Source organism: Dendrobates tinctorius, unplaced genomic scaffold (genome assembly GCF_039654945.1).
Source record: "Dendrobates tinctorius isolate UK_male_01 unplaced genomic scaffold, ASM3965494v1 ptg000116l, whole genome shotgun sequence".
Taxonomy (NCBI): Eukaryota; Metazoa; Chordata; class Amphibia; order Anura; family Dendrobatidae; genus Dendrobates; species Dendrobates tinctorius.
The window spans coordinates 26,677,129-26,692,821 of record NW_027361784.1 but is presented as its reverse complement, the minus strand read 5'-3'; the positions used below and the strand labels follow the sequence as shown (position 1 = coordinate 26,692,821).

The following is a 15,693-nucleotide window of genomic DNA, read 5'->3' as shown; positions in this document are numbered from 1 at the left end:
ATGAGAGAGGACCCTGCCCGCGAGGGCTCACAATCTACAAGGGATGGGTGAGGATACAGTAGGCGAGGGTAGAGCTGGTCGTGCAGCGGGTTGGTGGATCGGTGGTTACTGCAGGTTGTAGGCTTGTCGGAAGAGGTAGGTCTTCAAGTTCTTTTTGAAGGTTTCCATGGTAGGCGAGAGTCTGATATGTTGTGGTAGAGAGTTCCAGAGTAGGGGTGATGCGCTGGAGAAATCTTGTATGCGATTGTGGGAAGAGGAGATAAGAGGGGAGTACAGAAGGAGATCTTGTGAGGATCGGAGGTTTCGTGCAGGTAAGTACCGGGAGACTAGGTCACAGATGTACGGAGGACTCAGGTTGTGGATGGCTTTGTATGTCATGGTTAGGGTTTTGAACTGGAGTCTTTGGGTAATGGGGAGCCAGTGCAGGGATTGACACAGGGAAGAGGCCGGGGAATAGCGGGGGGACAGGTGGATTAGTCTGGCAGCAGAGTTAAGAATAGATTGGAGGGGTGCGAGAGTGTTAGAAGGGAGGCCACAGAGCAGGAGGTTGCAGTAGTCAAGGCGGGAGATGATGAGGGCATTGACTAGGGTTTTTGCAGATTCTTGGTTGAGGAATGTACGGATCCGTGAAATATTTTTGAATTGAAGTCGGCAGGAAGCGGAAAGGGCTTGGATATGTGGTTTGAAAGAGAGATCAGTGTCAAGGATAACCCCGAGGCAGCGAGTTTGTGGGACTGGAGAGAGTGGGCAGCCGTTTACTTTAATGGATAGGTCCGTTGGGGGGGGGGGGGGTCACGTGAGATGGGCGCGAAAGATGATTAATACTGTTTTGTCCATATTAAGTTTTAGAAATCTAGTGGAGAAGAAGGATGACATAGCAGACAGACATTGAGGGATTCTGTTTAGTACGGAGGTGATATCTGGTCCAGAGATGTAGATCTGGGTGTCATCAGCATAGAGATGATACTGAAAACCATGAGATTCTATGAGCTGTCCGAGGCCGAAGGTGTAAACGGAGAAGAGCAGGGGCCCTAGGACTGAACCTTGCGGGACTCCGACGGATAGGGGGCGCGGTGAGGAGGTGGTGTGCGAATGGGAGACGCTGAATGTCCGGTCTGCTAGGTATGACGCAATCCAAGATAGGGCCAAGTCTGTGATACCAAGAGATGAGAGGGTCTGTAGTAATGGGGAATGGTCCACTGTGTCAAAGGCAGAGGACAGGTCCAGGAGGAGGACAGAGTAGTGTCGCTTCGCCTTGGCGGCTAGTAGGTCATTGGTGACCTTAGTTAGGGCAGTTTCAGTGGAGTGGTGTGGCCAGAAGCCGGATTGCAAGTGGTGAAGGAGGGAGCAAGAAGAGAGGTGGGAGGATAGTTCAAGATGGACGTGTTGTTCCAGTAGTTTTGAGGCATAGGGGAGAAGTGATATAGGGCGATAGCTAGATACAGAGGATGGGTCAAGAGAGGGCTTTTTGAGGATAGGTGTGATTGAGGCATGTTTAAAGCTTGAGGGGAAAACACCAGTTGTTAGTGATAGGTTGAAGAGATGGGTTAGGGTTGGGATGAAGACTGTGGTGAGGTTTGGGATGAAGTGGGATGGGATCGGGTCAAGTGCACAGGTAGTGAGATGTGATCTTGAGAGTAGTGGAGAGTCGATCTTCTGTAATGGTGGAGAAGTTGGTTTTGGGGGAGGAGGGCAGGGCAGGTAGGAGGAAGGGCACTGGGGGTTGTTGACCAAAACTGTCTCTGATGTTATCAATCTTCTCCTTGAAAAATGAGGCAAAGTCTTCAGCTGAGATGAGTGGAGAGGGAGGAGGTGCTGGGGGGGCGGAGGAGAGAATATAAGGTGTTGAATAACTGTTTAGGGTTGTGAGACAGGGAGGATATGAGAGATAAGTAGGTTTGTTTTGCTGCAGCGAGTGTAGCCTTGAAAGTAGTGAGGGACTGTTTGAATGTGATGAAGTCCTCATTGGAGTGGGATTTTTTCCATCTCCGCTCAGCAGCCCTGGAAGCCCGCCTCAGTTCTTTGGTCAGACTGGTGTGCCAGGGCTCACAAGGAAAAAATTTTGTCAGCTCACCAAACCGTAGCAAATGCGGAGTCTGGAGGAATGCAATCAATCCTGGGTGGTGCAGGGAACTTGGATTCCGGAAAATCTTGTAGGCACAATACTCAGCAACTTCGACCAAAGGATGGTTAAAATCCAAAGACTTTATTCCAAAAAAAATGATTAAAAACAGAATAGAAGCATAAAAAACATATGGTTCACCATTGTGACAGACGCTTACGCGTTTCGGACTGGAGGGTCCTTACTCATAGCTTAACATCTTACAAATAAACATATACCTATATACACTTGCTGGCTGAAGTAAAGTGGGAGGGAAAAAAAAAATAGTGTATATAGGTATGTTTATTTGTAAGATGTTAAGCTATGAGTAAGGACCCTCCAGTCCGAAACGCGTAAGCGTCTGTCACAATGGTGAACCATATGTTTTTTATGCTTCTATTCTGTTTTTAATCATTTTTTTGGAATAAAGTCTTTTGATTTTAATTATCCTTTGGTCGAAGTTGCTGGAACACCTCCTGAGTATTGGTGTGCCAGGGCTGTCTGTTGATTTTGCGAGCTTTGGTATGTTTGAGAGGGGCAACTCATTCCAAAGCTACAGCTATTGTGTTATATAGAGCGGCAGCGGCATCCGGATTGTGTAGGGAACTTATGTCTGTAAGAGGGAGGAGGGATTCAGACAGTGAGTGTAGATCGAGGTGTTGAAGATTTCTGCGAGGGTGTGCGAGTTTTGAGGTGGGGATTGTGGACGTAGTGTATGTAGGTTGTGGTCAGAGAGAGGAAGAGGTGAGTTAGAGAGGCTAGATAGGGAGCAGAGGCGGGTGAAGATGAGGTCTAGTGTGTGGCCATCTTTGTGAGTGGCTGCAGAAGACCATTGAGTGAGGCCGAAGGAGGAAGTGAGAGATAGAAGTTTAGTGGCAGCTGAGAGGGAAGTGTCAGTGGGGAAGTTGAAGTCGCCCAAGATGATAGTGGGGATATCAGTGGAAAGGAAATGAAGTAGCCAGGTGGTGAAGTGGTCAAAGAAGGTGGTGGCTGACCCTGGAGGGCGGTATATGACAGCTAGTTGGAGGGGGAGTAGATGCGCACAGAGTGCATCTCGAAGGAAGGGAGGGTAACAGAGGGCGGCAGTGGGATTGGGGTGAAGGAGCAGTTATCTGACAGGAGAAAACCAATTCCTCCACCATGCTTGCAGCTGGGGCGGGGGGTGTGGGAAAGGTGGAATCCACCATATGAGAGTGCAGCACGAGAGGCTGTGTCAGAGGAGGTGAGCCAGGTTTCGGTGATGGCGAGGAAGGAAAGCTTGTTAGTAATAAAAAGATCATGGATGAATCCTTGCCAAACGCCTCCCACCCACTCGCCCACCAGAGCCTGTCGGTCGGAAGAGGCGCAGACACGGGAAAGATTAACAGACAGCGTTGGATAAAGAAGGTACCTTTATTGGAGCAGAGGCGGGGCGCACGGAGCAAACCACCGCAAGGATACATTGGAGCGGCACCAAGGCAGCGCTGCAGGATGCGGCCCGCGCCTTCGACGGTCGCCGCATTTCACCTAGGCCCCGACTGCGGTGCGGGCCTTGTCTCCCCCCGCCTGTATTCATCGGGGGATTCATCTTCCGGCGCGGTTCTGGCGGCATCTTCGTTGTGTGTGGCCGCTGCAGCGTTGCGGCACTTCCGCGCCGCCCATTGCTGACAGGCGTCCGCCGTCTCTAATTTAGTCCCCGGCTTCATTTTAGGCCTTCGCGGCCACGCCCCCCGCCCACTCATAGGCCGGCTGCGCTCCCGCCCGTTCCTAGGCCCTCCCACCGCCTCTCTTGGCCTGTGGCTGGGTAAGGGGGGCGGTTTCCTTTAGTTCAGTTGGCTAACTCCGCCCTTCTTCTTGGCCCTCCTGAACCGCGTTTTTTCATCCACCTCAGGCTTCCGCCATCTTTGCAGCCTGTCAGCCGGAGACAGATGTCAGCTATCCCCTGCTGGGGTCCTGCAATTCTCACAAGCCTGGTACAGCGCTTTGGGGGACACCGGACCGTGAGTAGTTCTGCAACTGCAGACTCCTCCTCTGCCTTTCTGTTCCCCAACCTTCCGGCTTTTCTTCAGGGTCCTTCTGTTCCATCTTTATGTCTAACTCTAAGTCTGAGCGTAGCCGGCCGCCGGCCCCCACAGGCACTCTAGTCCAGTTCGTCGCATGCCCCTCTTGCAATCGCAAACTTCCCTGACCCCGTTCAGGAGCCATCTATTGTGCCACGTGAAAGCGAATTCCCCATCCCTGGCTGGGCCTCGTCTCTTTCACAATCTGTGGCAGACCTCACCAGAGTGTCTCAGTCCCTAGTGGCCGTTCTTGATAGGTTAACCCTGGACACTTCTGCAGGGTCCAGCAGGTCGCAAGACATTCCATCTGAGCCAGCCAACAGAAGCCGCAAAAGACCCAGGTAGGATCTCCGGCCGGTATCCTCTCCTGGCCTCACATCCCCACATAGTCCTTCCCAGCAGTCGCCCTCCCGTGCCTCCTCACCCGAGTCAGGTGAAGCGTTTTTAGAGCTGGATTCGGACCAGGATGCGGACATGAAGCTTACAGTACAGAACCTCATTGCTGCGATTCACCACACCTTCGAAATCTCAGACTCCCCTGCGAAATCCTCAGATCAAGAGGTTTCGTTCAGACGGGCAGAAACACCTTCCAGGGTCTTCGCCTCCCACTCTTGAGTTTGGCAAGACTCTTACCAGGGAAAGAGAAAATCCGACCAGGCGCTTTCAAAGAGGGAAGCGCCTCGGCGTGCTGTATCCGTTTGCCAAAGAGCTCACCGATAACTGGTCTGCTTCCCCCTCGGTACACGCACCCGTGTCCAGACTTTCTAACAACACGGTCCTCCCGATTTCAGGTGTGATGTCGTTACAAGATTCTAATGATAGAATTATAGAATCTTTAGCAAAGTCAGCATTTGAAGTGGCTGCAGCGGTGCTAAGCCCAGCCTTCACTTCACTTGGGTAGCGAAGGCCATAGCCACTTGGGCAGAGGATCTCCGCAAGGGCATCCTAGATAAGGCCCAACCAGGGCATTTGGCTGATCAGGCCAACCAGATCTCCCATGCAGGGGATTATCTACTCTCTGCCTCCTTGGATGCCGCGTCCTGCGCAGTTCAGGCGTCAAGCAACATGGTGGCAGTTCGACGTACAATTTGGCTCAAAGCTTGGCAGGCGGATTTCTCTTCAAGAAAGTCCCTTTCCAATCTGCCTTTTCAGGGAGCGCGGCTCTTCGGATCCCAGCTGGACCAGATTATTAAGGACGCCACTGGGGGCACGAGTTCCCTCCTCCCTCAGTCCAAGCCTCGCAGACCTCCGCTAAGACGTCAGTCTCGGCCCTTTCGGTCTTTCCGCCGCTTCAATACGGCAGAGAACTTCTCTAACCAACAGAGACCGCAGGCATGCCAGGATAGGAAGAAGGTGCCTTTCAGACCTAGTCCTTCCTGGCGATCTCACTCCTCCCAGGTCAGATCCTCCAGGTCCAGATCTGGACGGTCCACATCAGCATGTCTATCAACGGACCCCCGGGGGTCCTTCCCAATTAGGAGGTCGACTCCTTTTCTTCAGAGACGTCTGGCTTGCCTCAGTAGAGGACACTTGGGTCAGGGAAGTTGTATCATCAGGATACAAGATAGACTTAGTTTCTTGTCCCCGGGATCGTTTTTTCGAGTCCCGACCTCCAAAGGATCCTGCCTTAGTTCTGGGGTTCTTTGCGTCCATCGCTTTTCTCCTCAATTCCGGAGTGATTGTGCCCGTTCCCGAATCAGAATGTTTCACAGGATTTTATTCAAACCTGTTTGTGGTACCGAAAGAAGGCGGGACAGTTCGCCCATCTTGGGCCTCAAGTTACTCAACTAGAGAGTCCGACTGCATCACTTCCGAATGGAGTCTCTTCGGTCGGTAATCGCTTCCATGGAGATGCAGGTGTTCATGTGTTCAATAGACATTCAAGATGCCTATCTACATCTTCCCATATTCTCTGGGCATCAGAAGTTCCTGCGTTGTGCGATTCGCCAGGAACATTACCAGTTCGTTGCACTGCCGTTCGGTCTCGCCACCGCACCCAGAGTATTTACAAAGATCATGGCGGCGTTGATGGCCTTGTTGAGAATCAGAGGTCTCCTTCTCTTTCCGTACCTCGACGACATTCTGATCAAAGCTCCATCCTTTCATCAAGCTCGCCAAAGTCTTACCATCGTCCTCGACACCCTGTCCGGTTTCGGGTGGCTCGTCTACAGGAAGAAGCCCTGTCTTGTCCCGACACAACGTCTTGTGTTTCTGGGTCTATTGTTCGACACTCAGCGATCGAGGGTTTTTCTCCCACAAGAAAAAATTGGCTCTCTGCAGCGGGATGTACGATTGTTGCAGATCATACGACTTCCATCTCTCCGAACAACCATGAAAGTCCTGGGAAAGATGGTGGCGGCAATAAAGGCGGTTCCCTTTGCCCAATTTCACTCTAGACCTCTCCAACACGCCATCCTGTCTCGGGAGAACAGGTCTGTCCTTTCCCTGGATCACCCATTTCGACTTTCATACCGGGTCAAGCGGTCACTCAACTGGTGGTTGACGTCACCTCTCATCCTCTTGGGTCGGTCTTTTCTTCCCATTCACTGGCAGATTGTAACAACGGATGCCAGCCTCCTCGGCTGGGGTGCAGTGTTCCGCAATCACACTGTTCAGGGTCGATGGTCGACTCAGGAATCAGCTCTGTCGATCAACGTCCTAGAGATACGAGCGATCCATCTGGCTCCCGTCCACTGGGAGAGGCTCCTCAGGGGCCTGCCTGTCCGGATTCAGACAGACAATGCCACAGCGGTGGCATATGTCAACCGCCAAGGAGGGACACGAAGTGTCTCAGCCCTGGCAGAAGTGTCCAAGATTATTCATTGGGCAGAGATTTCCGTTCCGACAATTTCCGCGGTACACATTCCCGGTGTAGACAACTGGGCCGCCGATTTTCTCAGCCGCGAGGGTCTCACGGCGGGAGATTGGTCCCTACATCCGGAGGTGTTTCATCTGCTTTGCCGTCGATGGGGAACCCCGGATGTAGACCTGCTGGCGTCTCGCCTCAACAGGAAAGTCCCACAGTTTGGTTCCAGGTCTCGAGACCCTCTGGCAGTGGGCGCCGACGCTCTGGCCGTTCCTTGGTCACAGTTTGAACTCCCTATCTGTTCCCTCCCCTGCCTCTTCTTCCCAAGCTGTTGAAGATCAAAGCAGAAGGAATTCCAGTCATTTTCATCGCAGAATTGTCCGCGAACCAAGACCTTCTGGGCCATTGTCAACCTTCTCGCGGATGCCCCCTGGAAGCTTCCAGACAGGGCAGATCTGCTGTCTCAAGGCACGATTTGCCACCCCAATCCTCGGCCGCTCACTTTAATGGCGTGGCTGTTGAGACCAAGGTTTTGAAACGGGCAGGATTCTCCGATCAAGTAATTCATACCATGATCCGAGCCAGAAAGCCATCATCTTCCAAAGTTTATTACTATACTTGGAAGACCTATTTCACTTGGTGTAAGGCCAATGTCATCGCGCCCATGTGTTTTTCGCTCCCTTCTGATCTGGCGTTTCTTCAGGCAGGGCTGGATACTGGGCTTGCCCTCAGTTCTTTGAAGGGTCAAGTTTCGGCGCTGTTCATTTTATTTCAGAAGACGCCCTCCCGCCCTCAGGTCAAAATCTTTCTTCAGGGCATGGCTCACACGGCTCCTCCGTACCGAGCGCCCGTGGATCCATGGGATCTTAATCTGGTTCTTGAGGTTCTGCAAGGTCCTCCTTTTGAACCTCTCAGGGATGTTTCCCTTTCTCTCCTTTCTTGGAAGGTAGCTTTTCTGGTGGCCATCACTTCCATCCGGCGCCTGTCGGAATTGGCGGCTTTCTTGCCGCTCTCCTTATTTGGTACTTCACCAGGATGAGGTACTTCTGCGGCTTTCGCCCTCTTTCCTTCAGAAGGTGGTGTCCTCTTTTCACCTCAATGAGGATATTGTTCTGCCGTCCTTCTGTCCGAGTCCAACTCATCCTCGGGAGCGGTCCTTGAACAAGCTGGATCTGGTCAGGGCGATGAGAGTCTATCTAGCTAGGATGACTTCCTTGCGAAAGACAGTCTTTTCATCATTCCAGATGGGGCGCGGAAAGGTCACCCAGCTTCAAAGGCCACTATTGCTCGCTGGATCAGATCGGCAATTTTGGAGGCCTACCGGGTTAAGCATTGAGTGGCTCCTCCAGGGATCACAGTGCACTCTACCCGGGCAGTGGGTGCCTCCTAGGCGGTACGCCACAGAGCTTCCGCGCTGCAGCTTTGCAAAGCTGCAACCTTGTCTTCGGTTCACATGTTTGTGAAATTCTACTAAGTCCACACCTACGCTTTGGCGGACGCCAGCCTAGGTAGGATTCTGCAGGCTGCGGTGGTGAGTCCGCTGGCCTGATGGAAGTTTGTTTTCCCACCCCAGGGACTGCTTTGGGACGTCCCATGGTCTCTGTGTCCCCCAATAAGGCGACCGAGAAAACAGGATTTTTGGGTTGCTTACCGTAAAATCTGTTTCTCGTAGCCTTTATTGGGGGACACAGCACCCTCCCATGTTCTACAACTCCTGTTCTTGCTTTGGTTGATTGGTTACAGTTGAGTTTTGTTCTGTTTTCAATCTATTCTGTTACTTCTCCTACTGCTTTCTCACTAACTGAGGAATTCCCTGCCGGTCGGTGGGGTGTACACTGCGGAGGAGGAGCTAACTTTTTTTGTGCATAGTGTCAACCTCCTAGTGGCAGCAGCATACACCCCATGGTCTCTGTGTCCCCCAATGAAGGCTACGAGAAACAGATTTTACGGTAAGCAACCCAAAAATCCTGTTTTTCATCTCGTGTCCCCAGACCTCTTCTAATGCATCCCATGACCCTATTTGCTTTGGTGGCAGCTGCCTGACACTGGGCACTCCAATTTAGCTTCTTATTGACTAAGATGCCTAAGTCTTTTTCCATGTCTGATTTCCCCAGCAGTTTCCCATTTAGTAAGTAATTGTAGCATCTGTTTCTCCTTCCCATGTGCATAACCTTACACTTATCTGTGTTAAACCTCATTTGCCATTTTTCAGCCCAATTCTCCAATTTACTCAAATCTGTCTGTAGTTGCAAACTGTCCTCCTTTTTGTTAACTACCTTACATAGTTTTGTATCATCTGCAAATACTGATATTTTACTGTGTAAGCCATCCACTAGATCATTAATAAATATATTAATAAATAAGTCTTTGTGGAAAGCTGAGTGACGTACCAAGTGAATGCTATGTGCAGAGGTAAGAAGTCTCTGTGGAAAGCTGAGTGACGATGCTATTATTTTGCACATAACTATATAAGGGGCATTTTGTCGGGCTGAGAACCGGTGAATGATCCTCCTTGAGAGCGATTGTTCCCGATTATCGGCCCAACTATGTCCTAAAGAACAAGCAAAATAAACGAGGATTTCTATGCCAGCAAAAAGGATCCAATCAATAGCAGTAATTTGTCCTTTATAAACCAGACATCTGCTGGCGATAACCTGCACTCTGTATAAGTGCGCTATATTCGTTCTGTACCCATCACTGCTCGTCCGCCTGTGTGATAGACCAGTAAATGAGCCACATCGGCTTGTGCATACAATAGTCAATCTGCACCTATTACTGGGTCGAAATCAAGCACAAGTCACATGCACAGGCTGCAAATAATTTCTGGAGGGGAAAATTGACCATCGCGTCAGCGACCATAAAATCCTCAATTGTCATCTTTTTTTTTTTCTTCCAACGATCTTTCACTTTGTCGCCTTCATTGCAGCAGGTCCGCAGCGCAAATGCAACATGGCAGAGTTGAGAACATCTGATGACATTGGTACATTTCCGCAGGACGCAGATATATGAAGTCTCTAGGTTTATATGTGTTTTTGTCTCTGTTTAGTTTCTCTAGATCGAGGAAGAGAAAACTTGGAGTATAAGGAACGTGCCCTCATGTCAGAAGTGCGAGAACTCAGACACAAATTGGCTTCACAAGCCCGGAGAAAATACCCCACATCACGATACCCGGGCACACAGTGGACTTGACTGCTGACACGGGGTGGGAGGTGCAGGTTGTTTTATTTATTTTCAGTCCTTTTTTTTTTCTTTTTTCTTGCTTTGTTTTGTACGGTAAGTTGAATCCTCTCCAAATGTATATGAGCATTAAAAAATGTTATTACTTATTTTATTACATGTTACAAGCTGATTATTTTGAATGTGGCTGCAAAAGAATGAGTGACTGGGAGGATTGTATAATATCCTACGTGGTTTTTGTATTGCCTGTACTAGATGGCGCTGGCTTCCTGGATAAAGGAACGTAGAGGCGTTTGGACCATTTACAGAGTTTCTATCAAGCTCTACCGATGCAGGCACTGAGCTGAATCCATTTTGGCTCTGTGTCTGTAGGAGGCAGGTCATCCTGCTCTGGGAGGTTGGGCTGCACAGATGACTGTATATCTTTTCACCATTATCCTTGCCTACGCCTCCCTGTGGTAACTTTATTCCCCAGCCACTTGGTTGTGTAAGCGCATTGAACTTGGCCTATTTTAAGGCATAGCTCCATCCCTGCCCGTTCCCGTGCCATCTCTAAACTGGTCTGACAACCATCCACTGTGCCACTTGCTTGGCCTTTGCTTCAGGTTGGTTTTAAAGGGAAACTCTCAGTAGGTTTTTGCTGTGTAATCTGAGAGCAGCATGATGTAGAGGCAGAGAGCCTTATTCCAGGGATGCCACTTGCTCAGCAGCTTTCTGTTATTTCTATACAGTCATTGTTTTTTATAAGCAGGAGATTATCACTGCAGGACTAGGTGTTTTGTGTACAACAGTCCAGCTACTCTGTGTAACCTCGCCACTGATTGGCAGCTTGCTGTCAATATACAGTATAAACAGGATGATGCCAAGCAGGAGTTATGTCAGATTAGCTGCCAGATTGTGGCCTGGCAGTACACCTTGTACCAAGATTACAATCAGTCCTCATCCATTAGGTGTTCTATTTCCTCCACCAAAAGCATTTAGTAAGGTGTTCCCATCCTGCTTTTCTCTGAGGAATTGGAAATTTTCTGACGGATCATTTGCCAAACCCAAGCATCTGCACTGCAGGCACCTTACCTCATTTAAAAATGTGTTTTGAGGTTGACAGAAACCCAGTGTTTGAAGCAGAAGTAATCTCTCTGTTTATATTTCTCATGATGGATAAATAATGGGTATATGAAAAGTAAACGGTGCCTACAGTGAAGCATGAAGGTGGCTTTGCTGCCTACCGCTCTGTGCCAGTCATTCCACTGGCTGCCCATACGTTTTATGATCATATTTAAATTGCTAAATTGCTTGTTCTCACCCACAAAGCTCTCCACAGTGTGGAACCCCCCACATCTCCTCCATCGTTTTTGTTAATCAACCCTCTTGCTCTACGCTCCGCAAGCGACTTTCGACTAACATCCACACTAACCTGTACCTCCCACTCTTGGGTGCAAGACTTCTCCAAAGTTGAACCAATTCTTTGGAATGCTGTACCCCAAGAAATTAGGACTAACCATAACTTGCACAGTTCTAGGCACTCTCTACAAACACATCTTTTTAGGGTGGCCTATCACGTTCGCTAATTGAAGTTGTTTTTATTTATAGTCCATTCGCTATTTCTCTGAACATAACTCTCCATCAAACTCCATCGCACCCAAAAGCGCTACAAATATTGACTGGTGACTAGCTCAGGCAGTCTTTATCCCCCATTCCCTCAAGATGACTGGACCATCATTGTAAATAAGCACCTGCACTTTTTCACCTCCAACTTCATTGTAGATTGTAAAGTTTAGGCATCATTGGACCTTCCAGCATGACAGTGATCCCAAGCATACTTCAGTCCACCAAGGTTTGGTTTTAGAAGTATCCCTGGAAGACTCTGGAGTGACCAACACAGTTGCCTGAATTGAACTCCATAGAACATTTTGGTGGAATTTGAAGGAGGTTGCAGCAAACCCAAGAAAATTAGCGTCCCAGAGGCCAGGACTGTGGCGTTAGTAAGCCAAAAATCCTACTCTGACTCCGACTCTTCAATTTCCCTTACTTCCGACTCCACAACATTGCCTCACTACTGAGCATGTATATAAAGTTCAGCACAGATTCATCTCGTCTAAAAGCCTAGATCCTTAGATCAGGAACAGACATAAGGCTGGTTTCACATTAGCGTTTTTTAGCGCAGCGAATCGTGCGCATCCATGCACATGCACCCCTATGTTTAACATGGCGAGCGCATGGTCTAGCATTTGCATGCGTTCTTATGTGTTTTCGTGCGCATGCGTTTTTTTTTGTAGTGTGCGCCTAGGCTCGCCAGGCGCAACCTGTTGCATTTTTGGGTGCGTCCAACTGTGTAAAAAAGCCGCATGCGCACGGAATGCGACAAAATAACACATTACAGTCTATAGGAAAGCAGGCATGCGCATGGACATGTGCATGCGTTTTAAGAGTTAACATGGCTAGAAACTGGTTAAAACGCATGTGCCTAAAAAACGCAATAATGCGTTTTTGCATGCGTTTCTATTGCGCACGAAGCGCAGCGCTAAAAAACGCTAATGTTGAAAGTAGCCTAAGACATTTCAAAACTTTCCCAAATTATGAAAACATTTACAGCACATCCTGCAGAGAACGACTGAACCTAATTTAGTATATATATTTTAGGAGTTGGAGTCTTCATTTTATACCAACTCCAACTCCGTTTTACATCAAAATGGACCATGACTCCAACTCCACAGCCCTTCTAGAGACTATTGGCTGTGAGGAGTGAGGTAAGATTTTTTAGACACACTGCATCACCTTTGCAGCAGGTCGTAACAGAGGGGTTCTAAAGTATGGAGAGGGTGATTAATTCTGAAACTGTAGTAGTCAGTAAAAGTTGCATTTCCAGGACATCTCTCGTGATAGCACACCAGGAGGCAATCCTTCTCATCTTTTATAGGGACAGGAAACACAAGAGGTTAAATAGCCCCTCACCCACCTGTTTCTTTCTGTCCCTAGGACGACAGAGGTATGAGAGGTGAAGGGATGCATGACGCGTACCATTCAGGTTGGGTTCAGGAGGATTAGGGTGTTCGGCATTTCCTTTTTCCTATCAAGAGGCCTGTTGCTGACACCTCTCTGGGCAGAGGTCGAGTGGGACGAGGCTCCTGGTTTCAGCCACTTCCCTCCATGAAGGGCTCTCTGCTCCCTGCATCTGTCTCCCAGAGCGCATAGTCCTCGGTAACTCTGCGGACAGCGTGGAATGTACTTCCGGTATCTAGGGAAGTTATCTTGGAGATCTGCAGGATTGGCGTGTGTTACAAATGAACTTTTTGATGATATTCTGATTTTGTGAGAAGCACCTGTAGTTACCCAAAAGGGGGTAGACGTAGAGGATCTCTCTTCAGTTCAGGCAGTAGCACGAGGAAATCTTGACGCCAGAAGTGTAGGCAGGAGGATTTGTTATTTTCTAAGGGGTTGGCAGACAATTGCTTAGTTTGTGGGCATTTCAGGCTATTGCAGAGGGATCCAAAATAGGATTTACTCCGTTTCCACCAGAGACTACTCACTCGGCAGAAATCCTTCAAAGGCTCATGTGATGGTGTGATATGTTATGTGGCTGTCATTTTTTGTATATTCCTATTTTTAACAATTCCAGTTATTTTCATAGTGTTTTTCTTATTACATTGTAAGTCTACAGCCTCACTGTATCTGTCTCTTGATGACCCCCTGTAGTGCATTAATCCCTAAGGCCTTTTGTTCTCCTCTGGGAGGCAACTTGTTGGACTACCCCTGGACAAGGAAGGGGGTGGGGGGAACAACGGCAGCTGGACAGGTCAGTTCCGGTATAGGCATGATGGTGAAAAGGCTGCATTTCAGAAAGAAGGATCCATTTTTATCCTCTGAATGCTAGAGTTGTGGAATCTCGTTTCCCTGGACATTTTATCCTGTTACTGGACTGCATTCTTATTCTGGACTATCTTATCCTTTGTGTGGTGGACTGAATATGGACCTTTTCGTATTTTTGCCTGAATAAAGGTCTTCGCTTGCTCTGTTGATTGTGTGATAACAGAGAAGGACCCTGTGACAGCTCATAGAAGACATTGGGAAACTTGTAAACTCCAAAGCCGTTATTCCTGTTCCTCAATCGGGTCTCTTCCACATACTATTCATGTCTGTTTTCTCATAAGAATACCTTCAGGTGACTTTTGCACCATAATAAACTTAAAACCCTTAAACCAATGGGACACATACAGTGCCTTGCGAAAGTATTCGGCTCCCTGGAACTTTTCCCACATATCATGCTTCAAACATAAAGATACCAAATGTAAATTACTCTGTCGCATCATTGGGGGACACAGAACCATGGGTGTTATGCTGCTGTCCACTAGGAGGCGACACTATGCAAAATCTGAAAAAGCTTAACTATGGCTCCTCCTCTGCAGTATACACCCCTGGACGGCGTCAGCCTTCTCCAGTTTTTGCTTAGTGTCGCAAGGAGGCACACCTAAAGAATTTTTTTTTTATTTCACTGTTTTTTTCCAGATGACAGATGAAGAAAAGCGGGTCTCCTGTGAGACTCCCGGCATGGCTCCTTCCTCGGCCCCCTATTATGGGTGCCCGGTTGAAGTAGAGATGGCCGTTCCCCATGTCGCTCCTTCCCCAGTCCTGCGGGTGCTCGCTCGAAGTTGAGACCCGTCTCCTTCCCCAATTCCTTTTGGTCTTGGGTTGAGGGCGAGGCAGAAGCCCCCTGATGGTGACAGCAGCACCCTCCCTAATCCCCCTCTGGGGGTATTAGGTTGAAACGCTTCAGGTAGGGCCTGTACTTCGGTAATCGGCAGCTCACTGTATCAAGGGACCCAAGCCCAGCTGCGGACTCCTGTCGGGGCCGGGGGGGAGTGCGGGCAGGCATGGCACATACAGAGACAGGGCTCCCTGCGCCCCTGTCTCTGCGGCAGTACCAGCTCCATAGCGCCTCAGGGGGACCCATCTCAGGGCCCCGCTTCCGATTGTGGCCCCACTGCTAACCTGCCTTCCAATACGAGGGGGTCCCGTTAAGATCCGACCCCCTCCCAGACTACCGCGCCGGCCTGGAGCCCTTTCTGGGCATCTATATCTAATTTAGGCTGCGGCTTCGGCCTAGCTTAGGTCGCCGCCTCCTCTCCGCCCCCCGGCCTGCCCGCGGATGACAAATATGACACTACAGTGTCATAGAAGGGGCGGATCGAGGCAGAAAGGGTGCGTTTTTACACATCTCTGCGCGCTCTCTCAGCTCTCCGCCCCCTTCTCCCTCCTCATCCTCTCGGCGGCCATTTCTGACGCAGGCATCAGCAGAGAACCACGCCAGCCAGTCTCCGGGGGGGCACAGGACTGTGGATCTTCGGCGCTGGACCTAGGGGCACACTGGTGGGGTAAGATCACAGCTCGGGTTTTTTTGCTCGGCTGTGAATCCGGATTCCCTGTGAGGCTCTCCCATAAGTTTCCCCTGCATATCCACCCTTGTAGGGCTCTCCCATAGCCTGCCCCTCCGCGCTCTGCGCACTATGTCGGGCTCAAGGTACAAGAGAACCAGGCAGGACTGCTTTTATGCATTCTGCACAGCCTGCAAAACC

At 49.6% G+C, this 15,693-nt stretch overlaps 1 protein-coding gene across 2 annotated transcripts in view; it reads left to right on the top strand.

Moving 5' to 3' along the window:
- The window catches only part of TBC1D31 (TBC1 domain family member 31), a 77,874-nt gene extending 67,597 nt beyond the window's left edge, over positions 1-10,277 (top strand). For both annotated transcript variants that reach the window (XM_073590297.1, XM_073590298.1), the window contains exon 22: positions 9,993-10,277. In XM_073590297.1, coding sequence (XP_073446398.1) covers positions 9,993-10,135 — 143 coding nt within the window. In that variant the 3' untranslated portion in view covers positions 10,136-10,277. The remainder of the gene's footprint in view (positions 1-9,992) is intronic.
- Positions 10,278-15,693: the final 5,416 nt, after the last annotated feature.